The sequence below is a fragment of the Dufourea novaeangliae genome, unplaced genomic scaffold (assembly GCF_001272555.1).
Source record: "Dufourea novaeangliae isolate 0120121106 unplaced genomic scaffold, ASM127255v1 scaffold10, whole genome shotgun sequence".
Classification (NCBI taxonomy): Eukaryota; Metazoa; Arthropoda; class Insecta; order Hymenoptera; family Halictidae; genus Dufourea; species Dufourea novaeangliae.
In genome coordinates, this window is record NW_015373881.1 from 280872 (window position 1) to 292179 (window position 11308).

Consider the following 11308-nt stretch of genomic DNA (forward strand, 5'->3'; position numbering starts at 1 on the left):
CCTGAAAAGTGCGATTTTCACCTAAAAAGTCACTCGTTTTTGGTCAATTAAAAAAAATACGGAACGAAAAAAAATCCTTCGTTCAAGGACAAGTTTGTCTGATTTAAAATAAGGCGCAACAGGTTTCATGTTAATCGACACAGTAGTTTTCGAGAAATATTGATCACCGATTTGAAAAATGTAGTTTCGAGAAAAACGCGTTTAAAGTTTCAAGTCAAGCTTACACTTATATAAAATGTTTATATTTTAACGCCCGTAACTCTGTCATTTTTAATTGGACTACCTTGAAACTTGCACAGAATATTCTCGAGATGTTGTGCTTCAAGAAAATGTAGAAAGTGAAAACTCGATTTTTGAAAAATTTCTGACTGAGCATGACCCCTTAAAGAAAAACCATTAACATTACAGAACGTTCTTAGCGTAACAATAACCGAAGAAAGATGAAGTGCAGTTGGAGTGAATGCTTTGAACTCTGTACTATAGTTATGCCGTTACAAACACTTCACATTATCAACTGTCCAAATAGCCAATTAGTTAATTTTGTGTTTGAATATAAAAGTGCTCGAGCCGATAATGAAATACTAAGCTGCATGAAAGTTTTCCCGAATAAATGACCAATAGGACATTTACTTTACAGGAATTAGCTTACCGATTTTTTAAGATGTTGCACGATAATCGATGAAAAGATTAAAAACTTCGCAATGTCATGTGTTGGTATTGCACATATATCAACTGCTGCTCACTATGCGCATAATAATGTACGTGTGCATATATAAAAGAAGGTGATGCTTAGCCACATCATTCTCTCTATGAAACACGCTCACAACTGGTGACCCCAGTCAGTTGAAGTTTTCAAAACCGAGAAAAGTTTGTATTCAACATTGATTTCCATAAGGACTTGGAAGAATCATAAGAGCGTACATCGTACAGAACAAGTCAATAGCAGATTGTAACCATGGGTCTGATGGAAGTGTATCACCGCTATAACACAGAGCTCGCTGGTAAGTTAAGAGACTTAACACACTCTGGACCGAGTGACTCTTGTTCGTGACATAACTGAGATATTATAATTTCATCGTGCATAAAATAAATCGAGAATAAGAAATAAATTTTTATTCATAGCCATTAAGAAAACGAAGTTCCAGTATGATCAATTGCAGAAGTATCAGTGCTCCAATCAGATGTTACAAGTGACACGTATTGGCACTAATACATTAGATGTGTATACATTATTTATTTAAAATTGTCACTTTTATTGCTGAGTGTTGTCACGTTTTCATTAGGTCCGGAGTCCAATAGCGCAAAGTCGCATATCCTGAAATTTTCTCTTGATACTCTACTGCGCGAGTATTCCTTCTGTGCAGAGCTGAAAAGAAGTCCAGCGAAAGGGATACGGGGCACGGGGGTTCCGATTGCTTGCGGTATAATCTCTTCCATATAGCACCGACATTTCGGACGCACTGTGAAAACAGAGCATACGTATTTTTATTATTGGCTAAAATTGGTGACATCCAAGGATCGTATATCATATAGTGCCGCGTGTCGAGAAGAGTGACTGGGACCCATTGAGATGAAGTGAGATAAAGCAGCATGGTTATTCCACGCGAAATCGGATTTTGTTCAAATTCGGATATATTGCAGTCTTTATTGATGTATAAACGTTTCTGGAAGAATTTTTGAACATTTTTTAAACTGTAGATTTCACAGCTGTTTGAAATGTAGGGTCAATCTTTTTTCAATAAATCATAACTATTGACCTAACGAACTGATCAAACTGAGCTTTGTGGATACTCACAGTGGAGACATAAGAGTACCAAATAAAAATTATTTCAATTAAAAAAAAGTATATTTTAACCATTTATTTTGCAATTGTTTTAAATAAATGCCCTGCTTTTATAACGGGGAACTATTTAAACTTTTGAAAACAATGAGAATATAGCCCTATTTCTTCTCGTTAGGTAGGTACATGTCTTCAAAAAGATGGACACTGTAAAATTGGCCGTATGAAAATTAATTCAAAATCAACAATTTTTAAAATGTTCAAAAATCCTTGGAGGAACGTTTATAGATCGCTAAAGACTACAACATATCCAAATTTGAGCACAATCCGAAATGGTGCTTCCAAAAGTGTTCGATTTCGCGTGGAATGACCCAGTAGCGAGTGACCATGAACTTGAAACAGATGTCACAGCTGCTTGGTGTGACAATTACTAGTACGAAATACAAGTTTTCTTATTTTTCACAATAGTCTTATTAACAATATGATTAGGTCTTCCGAATGAAAATGAGTTTGAATATAACCCTCAACAAGTTATTTATCAATTTATAGATATCATTTAAGACTTATTGTTAGTGTGACTTACGTATTATCAAACATAATTGGATCGAGGTCGATATTGAATTTTGAGCGATTCATTGGACACTTGAATTTATCGGTCTGGTTTATCATCAGCTATCTTGCTGTGAACAAACGTGTGGCCGCCGTTGCTTTATTTCACTCACTCTCAATGCTTTCGTTTACTTTCTTCGTCACGCAACTTTACTTCCTAAATACGAATATCGAAAATGGAAGGTGGAGCTAACGAAATACTTCCCTTGCCCCTGTGACGCCGGGAGACGTCTTTTCAGCTTTGCATTTCTGACGCGTCCAGTCAGTTCAGGTTTCCAAGAACGGCCACAGATTCGATCGAAATCTGATTTCTATTTAACGACTCGGGAAGAACCTTAAGGGCATACATACTACAAAACCAGATAATAGCAAACTGTAATCATGGGTCTGATGGATGTGTATCATCGCTATAACATAGAACTTGCTGGTAAGTTACGTAACATAACATACTCTGGATAGACTGACTTTTGCTCGTGTCACACCTTAAGTATACAGGGGGCAATTGTTTCAGATCATAGTGCCGTTATTAATGCATTTATGAAAAAATGTCGAAGGAGAAAGATAAATGGCTCGAAGAGCACTACAGCTGTAGGCCCTCAGATTTTTTTTAAGTGCAACATTGCATGTGCAATTAACAATTGCATCATTTCTTTAAATGAAAATGCATACTGTTTGTTGCACAGATCGATTCCTCTGTTCATTCTACGTAAAAAATTATTAGGGTACCATGGCAAAAAAGTTATTAGTTCTCGTGATATTTTCAAAAAATGTCTTTATTGAAGAAGATGCTCAAACGCTTCTCCATCACATTGTAAACATTTCTGATAACGTTTGTTTATTATTTCCGTAACTTTGTTTAAATTCCAGTATGATCCTTTCTCTCAGATCCTCCAAAAAATTTATAAACGGTATTTATATTGAAGAAATTTTTTGAAAATATCACGAGAACTAATAATTTTTTTGCCATGGTACCCTAATCATTTTTTACGTAGAATTAACAGAAGAATCGATCTGTGTAACAAACAGTATGAATTTCCATTTAAAGAAATGATGCAATTGTTAATTGCACATGCACTGTTGCACTTAAAAAAAATCTAAGGGCCTACAACTGTAGTGCTCTTCGAGCCATTTATCTTTCTCCTTCGGCATTTTTTCATATATGCATTAATAACGGCACTATGACCTGAAACAATTGCGTGGACCACCCCCTGTATAGTATTATAATTTCTTCATGCTGCATGCACTCCAAGCTGTCATTACTTCTAGACGTGATAGTCCTTGACTTACAGGTGACCGATGACACTTTATTTATTCCAAATTTAGTTACACTATATTTATTTATAATTATGTGAATTATTAACAATGTTTTTGTCACGATCGGTCGACACTGACGTGGCGGTTATGGACGATTGCTGTTACACTACCCTTAAGTCAAGAATCCATTAAACGAAGTTGTATATTCTTATTTATTTGTTTCTTGCTCTCCTGCGTGATCATTCCCGTGAAAACAATTTGAAAGATGTCTGCTTTCGTGGTCGAAACTGTGGATCCCGAGATAAGTACTTAATTTTCAAAAATGTCATACATATTTACAGTGGGTGTAAAAAGTATTCGTACACCCTTTAAAACGGAACAACTGCTTTTAAAATTGGTCCAAATGACTTGAGTTTTTTTGTGAAGTTAGAGACATTGATTTACTAAATGATGTGAAAAAAAATATTTGAAAAAGTTGCAAATGGTCAGAATCGCGAAGAAAATATTAAAGGTCGTGTTTTACAACTTTTTAATCTGAGGCTATAATGAAAATTTAATAAATACATATCGAAGATTTACGTTAGTTATGTACATACTGAAACTTTCATTGAAATCGGTTAATACAGAAACGAGCGACAGACATCAAAAGATGTGAAAATTGTTAGATTTACTGCAGTTGTAGATCGAAAGTCGGGAAAAACTGTGATTTTCAACATTTTTAATCGATTGTTTCTCGTAGCAACGTTAACCGATTTTGATGAAATTTTCAACATGTATATAACGAACATAAATCTTCGATATGTAATTATTAAATTTTCATAATAGCCTCAGATTAAAAAGTTGTAAAACACGACCTTTAATATTTTCTTCGCGATTCGGACCAATTGCAACTTTTTCAAATTTTTTTTTCACATCATTTAGTAAATTAATGTCTCTAACTTCACAAAAAAAACTCAAGTCATTTGGACCAATTTTAAAAGAGTTGTTCCGTTTTAAAGGGTGTACGAATACTTTTTACACTCACTGTATATCGAGAGATCTGATGCGTTGAGAAGTAGTAGCGTTAGGACATGAAAGGTCTGATTTGTTTTATTATCGTGAAGCCCTGTGAACTTGAATTTCTGGACAACTTCAAGATGCGCTTAGGCTAATTCATAAGCCTTTTACTAATTTTTCAACAAAGGCAGATTCCAGGAATGAGGGACAATGTGGAAGGACAAGCACGGAAGCTTCTCTTTTTTTTTCTATCCTGGTTGGATGTGACAGCCAAAAAGGATGAAGCTACCAAATGGCCCTAAGGAATCACCAAAATTTGTTATTAGCATTTAACCAATAGAAAAGAATAATCATTCTTCTTAGCAATTTGTCCCATCGTCATATCCGACTAAAATCGTCAGTCGAACATTTCCATTATCTCCTTTAATACTTTTTTACTTTAATACAGTGTTATTTGTTAACACAAAGCATTTTTTTCATATCATACTAACTATTTACACCTAAGATAATTCGATGTGTGAGCTGAAATTAAAAAGTGTTCTAAGAAAACTTTTAATTTGCTTTCATGTACACACACTAAATATACTTTAGTGAGTTTGGAGACAGTTTCAGAGCTAATAGTAAAATCGGAAGAAAAATATCACCAACCGTTTCGAGATGACCACGGAATATCGACTACAAATTTAACGTTCAAATAAAGGATAATTCAGTTCTGAACGATCGAGGAAAAGGACGTCTGTGCCATGTACCCTCTAAAACGTTCAGTAGTGTTGAATTTTGTTCAATGCGTTATTTGCAACGTGAAATCACCCATCACGAATCATCAAACACCATTTGCTCTCCACTTTGAAACAATCACCTAATGTGAATTTGACTATTTACTATTTATTATTGTTACTTTATTTACTATTTATTTTTCAACATGAACATGTCTTACATTTTCTCAACACCTGTGTGTTACAGACGAAAGGACGAATGACTGGCTACTGATTAGTTCACCTGTACCTCTTACAATTCTCTCGATAATCTACCTCTATTTTATCTTATACTATGGCCCGATTTACATGAAAGACAAGAAGCCATACTCTTTCAAAACATTCATCTATTGGTACAATATATTCCAAATCGTAACGAACTTTATGGTAGTACAGCAGGCATTAGCTACCGGATGGTACGAGGATGGATTTATGTATTGCACTAAACTCGATTATTCCTATGACTACAAACCGTACAAGGTATAACAGAAAAATTAATCTTTTTATCAATCGTTGCTTTGTAACGTAAGCGGCCGTCAATAAGTCACTGGATTATTGAACGATAACCGGTTTCAAGATAATAAATATTTATATTTCAACTGACAAGAATTTCACAAAACACAAACCAGTATTAGTATTTCCCACCGCAAGAATCTTTGCTAATTGATGAGACAATACTGAAGTAAAAAACAATAATGAAAGTAACATAATGAAAGTAGTTCTTTTTCATAGGATCTCAGTGATTACGTACAAATAAAGTTTAATAGATTTTGAACGTAAAAAACTTCTCACAAGAGATACATATCATTTTAGAAATTTAATATAAGTCAGATATAAATGAAACTAATCAGTGATCGCGTGAAAATGCGTCTAGACTCAAGATAAATTTGGTAAAAATTTTGACGCAAGCTTCATTTAGAAATTGAAACAGCACAAATGTCGATGTCTTTAGTAATCATGACTAACTGTGACTGGCAATCCATCATCGACACAAATAAAAAATGACACTAGTATATGTGGAAACTAAACAGGTTTGCTCGGAATTCATCGTTCATCGGAAACGATAGCATATTTTTCCGGTACAATAGAACTCCACGTATTTGAACTCTTTGAAGGACAGACAGTTCATATAATCAGGCCGTTCAAATAATAGGAGTCCACCTATTCTCCCGACACTCTACAACTGTTCGTTCAAATAATAATAGGAGTTCACGGTCAAATAAGTAAATTCAATCACACATTCAAACAATTATACATCTTTTCTGTTTATATCAATTTTAAATACCATGTTTTGAAAATAATTTATTAATTAATTTATTAATTACTTTATTAACCCTCATCCGTCACTTGTGTCAAGTTGACACAGTTTTCTCTTAAGAAATTACGTTATTCTGTTATGTGTAGGTAAATTTAGCTGAGGCTTCGTGATTTTTACTTTACGGAATTTGCAAATTTAACTATTTATCACTTCATTGTATTAATTTTTACAACTGGATCAGTTTGATACCAAGGGACAAATTAAGTTTGGTTAATTATTTAGTAAATACAAAAATTAGTGCAAAGTTAATACAAAAATAGTTTTTTTATTTTTATTCATGCCATTTATTGCCGCTTCCACTTAATATTTCATTATTTCGAGTTCATTCTTTTTTATATAACACATCTTTGGCGTTACATTATTATATTCTTTGGATATTGCAAAGTTATAAAACTTATTAGAAAAACAGATAGAAAAATGTTATTTAACGTGATGATACATAACATTTTTCGTGTTATATAACAAATTATATGTTATCTATCTAGTGTGATGCCATTACTAATAATGCGACGTGAAATGTTATACAATCATGTTACAGACTTGTCTGAAAGGTATTGTCTTGTAACAAGTTATAACAACATGTTGTATAACACTGTTTTGCTGTATAGTGTAGACGCAGCTTAATATGTTTTCTCCTGGCTCATTTTTGTCGAGTGGATAATGCTAATGGCAAAGAAAACGAAATATTGTTACAGATATGGCCAATGAGAAGGAGAATTTGCATATTATGATCTTATCTTGAAGTGAAATAAGTGAAAAAGTAATAGGGCTGATTCCACTCGCGCTAATCTGAACTATAAGGTCAATGTCCCTATTTCTAATCACGTCCCGATTTCTGCTCAGTACGCATATTTTTTATTTAACACTGGAACTACCGACGATAAACGCATATTTGCTTCGATCGGTGGATAAACGTGAAAAACCTTTGAAAATTTAGAAATTTAGAAATTGACTAATTTCTTCACTTTCATATCGTAATAAAAAGTGCAAAAGATCTGAGAAAATGTATTGTCATAACATTTTAATCGTCGTTGTAAAAGTGTATTGACAAATCATTTTGACTGGCTTGGTAGTTCTAGTGTTAATGTGAAAAGTTAAATAATAAATTAGTTCAGTATTTCAATAGGTGGCAGCATTTTAATAAAAATAAATTTAATAGGTGTGTCCGTCGTAAGAAAACGTGATTTGAGCGGTTCCGTTGCGATTGTAAGTTACACGTGGACCTTTCATTTTTACTAAAAAAAACTTACGGAATCTTTAATGTTGTTCGCCAAAGTTTGGTTTTGGCACATTCATTTTCACTGACCAGAAATAGGAACACGCTCGTGAGCAGAAATGCGAGTATTTTCATTTTCACTGAGCAGAAATGGGGACATTTTATACTTCATATTAAATTAACTATTATTAAGTTCAAATGTTTTTAAAAATACTTTTATTTGAAATTATTAAAAAGAGACGTTTAAATTTTACGTTTAATAAGTTTTTTTGTCGATTGTTGCATAAATAAATAATAAAAATCAATTTCTGCGATAGCAAAACTCTTACATGTTTAAAAATAGGGACATTGACCTTACTATACGGTGATTCCCTCGCTGCGCAAATCAAAGGACGTGCTGCTCTAAAGAACCTCCGTTTTGCCGCGTGTATGTGTGGTCCCGGGACGTTAACAACAGTGAGGACCGATCGACAAATAATTTGCGCAGCGGGAGAATCACCCTGTATATTTTGTATGTGAGTAAACTCATGAATCATATCATTTCCAGATGACGAAAATATTATGGTATATATTCTGTCTGAAAGTCATCGATTACATTGAAACTATATTGTATGTGCTCCGAAAAAAATATCGGCAGATTTCAGTGTTACACGTGTACCACCATATTTCAACGGCGTACATTGTTTGGGCAGTGGTGAAATACTATCCCAATGGATACTCAATGACGTTTGCTATGGTTAATTGCACGGTACACGTGATAATGTATACTTATTATTTACTGTCCTCCTTCAGAGGAGTCGTGCAAAAGATAGTCCAACCAATTAAACCTATAATTACCATGGTTCAAATGGTAAGTAAATAATAATTCCCTAAATTAACACTAGATTTACCAAATCAAGTAAAATATTAGCTCAGTAATGTCTCATAAAAATTTGCCGAAATTTGGACTAATTTTAAGTGCAACATCTAATTGAAGATATCAGTTTATTAAATTTTATTTTTCGAAAATCTATCATTTTTATAACTTCAGTAGGTATAGGTACAGTTAAACGATTGTTCCATTGTTCAAATATTTTGCAAGAAAATTACTTTCCACAAAGAATGTGTCTTATCGACACTTGCCTCTCCGAATCTTGTATTTACCGTTTTTCGTTTACCAACAGATACAATTCGTGGGCCTGATAACGTACGGGTTACAAGCGTTCAAACCTGGATGTTCCGGGTCAAGTCTCGCAGCCACCATTATGATCACGAATTTGTCGGTTAATCTTACACTGTTCGCTAATTTCTACAGACAGAATTATCTGAAGAAAAATAAAAAGAGTATAGATTAGAATCTTTTTTAAAAGAGTACAAATATTTATGAACACATTTGACAAATACGGTGGATAACGTTTCCGCCAAACAAAACCAGTATATATCCTTCGTCGCATCCAAACATTTTAACCGCTTAACCCACACAAACCATTGTCCGTAACGCTTAGTTGGTAGGTGCAGCACGTTGCATAACTACATAGCATTGTATCTACAGGGTGTCAAGAAATTACATGTCGCAGCTACCATACCCGGATTCTACACCTTTAGTTTGGTGGTGATTAGAGATGGCGTATAATATCAGTAACGGTGATTTATCACAGTGATCGCCGAATCACGATCACAGCCGTGATTTAACTTCATTCACGACCGTGATTGCGATTTTTTGTATCTTGAGTGAATTTGCTCACTGCGATCGTAAGTCCTTAATCTTTAAACAAAAAAACGTATTTAATATGATTGAACGATGAATCACATTACTATTTGTGTTTTTTAAAATTAGTAGAAAAAACAAGAAGTTTTGAAAGAATGATTTGCTAGGCAGCATGTAGATTATAATTTATAATTATTAATTTATTCACTATTCTACATTGTTCCTAATTATTCCTTCACTTTATACGATATAACTCGAATTTTTGGTCCGATGACGTTAATATAAAATATATAGGTTATGTGTCGCGTGTAAAGAACTGTTACGTTTTTCCACCAATCAGAAACGATCACGAAAAATCACGAATCACTGTAAAAAATCATCGTGTTTGGAAACGAACGTGATCGAATCACTTCTGATTCACAAGTAGCAGTTCACACCATCTTTAGTGGTGATTGGAGGTAAGAGCGGTGCCGTAAAATTGACCTTCGCCTTGAATTTCAAGGTCAACATTTTTTTCATTGCATCATATTCTACTCGTCGCGAGGATAAAAAGTCTGAAAGGGACCATGGCTAGGAACTGAACTAATTCTCTTGATAAAAGATATTAAAGCTTCATTAGTTTTTAAACTGATTTTATTTATAATATGCATAGGTATTTACATCTTGCAGTCAACTAGAAGCAGCAGTGATTTTTCATCTTTAATTTTATCTTTTATTCGAATGCTTCAAATAAAAACTCCGAATAAGTTTCAGCGGTGCGTTTAATCGAGATGTCGAACGCCGAGCGTCAACGATTTGGGATCGACGCTGGCCACTTCAAGAAGTGAAACAATGATACATATGCAATGCCCCGTCGATAAAAGCGTAGGTAATAGAGATGGCGTGAACTGCTACTTCTGAATCACGTGTGATTCGATCACGATCGTTCTCGATCACAATGATTTTTCATAGTGTGTCTATAAAATAAAGGAATAATGAAGAACAATGAAGAATATTGAAGAAGTTAATGATTATAAATTCTAATCTATATGTAACATAACATACATGTTGTTTAATTATAGCAAATTATTCTTTTATAATTTCTTCTTTGGCTGAACTTTAATTTCCCGGACCAAAAATTATTGACTTTCCTTTATATTATCCGGTAGTATTCAACGAGTGGAATCTAAAATTGCAAGATTTAAGTTTAGGAATCCACCGAGTCAAAAATTATGCGTATGGAAAACCAAGCATTTTTAGCGTACTTTACAAGTTAGTTTAATGCCATATTGACTTCTATACAAAATTCGTCCAATCACTGGTGTCACTACTTGTAAGGGGACGCACGTGTTAGCGGCCATTTTGGCGAAATAATTCAAATGTGCTTGCAACAAAGAATCACTTATTCAAAGCGAAATACTGATTACCGGAAGTTAGAGCCTGTTTACGGGAAAAACTATTCATTCAAAGCGAAATACTGATTCTGAGTTGGTTAGAGCCTGTTTACGAAAAAAAAAACATTTATTCAAAGCGAAATACTGATTCTGAGTTGGTTAGAGTCTGTGTACGAAAAAAGAAAACATTTGTTCAAAGTGGTTTTTTCCCCGTAAACAAGCTCTAACCACGTTCATCACCTTACAAGCAGTGATACGAGTGACACCATTGATTGGACGGATTTTGTATAAAAGTCAATTTGGCGTTAAACTAACCTGTA

At 33.9% G+C, this 11308-nt stretch overlaps 1 protein-coding gene across 1 annotated transcript; it reads left to right on the forward strand.

Moving 5' to 3' along the window:
- The first annotated feature begins 817 nt into the window (after window positions 1-817).
- On the forward strand, window positions 818-9469 carry LOC107194828 (elongation of very long chain fatty acids protein 4-like). The gene is made up of 4 exons (XM_015584567.1): window positions 818-1001; window positions 5603-5874; window positions 8476-8778; window positions 9092-9469. Exons 1-4 carry the CDS (start codon window positions 956-958, stop codon window positions 9260-9262), a joined length of 792 nt encoding a protein of 263 aa, XP_015440053.1. The 5' UTR covers window positions 818-955; the 3' UTR covers window positions 9263-9469.
- Window positions 9470-11308: the final 1839 nt, after the last annotated feature.

Bases quoted from the DNA above. Each gene is read 5' to 3' on its own strand.
- LOC107194828 (XM_015584567.1), top strand. From the start codon at position 956: ATGGGTCTGATGGAAGTGTATCACCGCTATAACACAGAGCTCGCTG. The intron at 1,002-5,602 runs GTAAGTTAAGAG...TGTGTGTTACAG, and splicing joins CTATAACACAGAGCTCGCTG to ACGAAAGGACGAATGACTGG. The intron at 8,779-9,091 runs GTAAGTAAATAA...GTTTACCAACAG, and splicing joins TAATTACCATGGTTCAAATG to ATACAATTCGTGGGCCTGAT.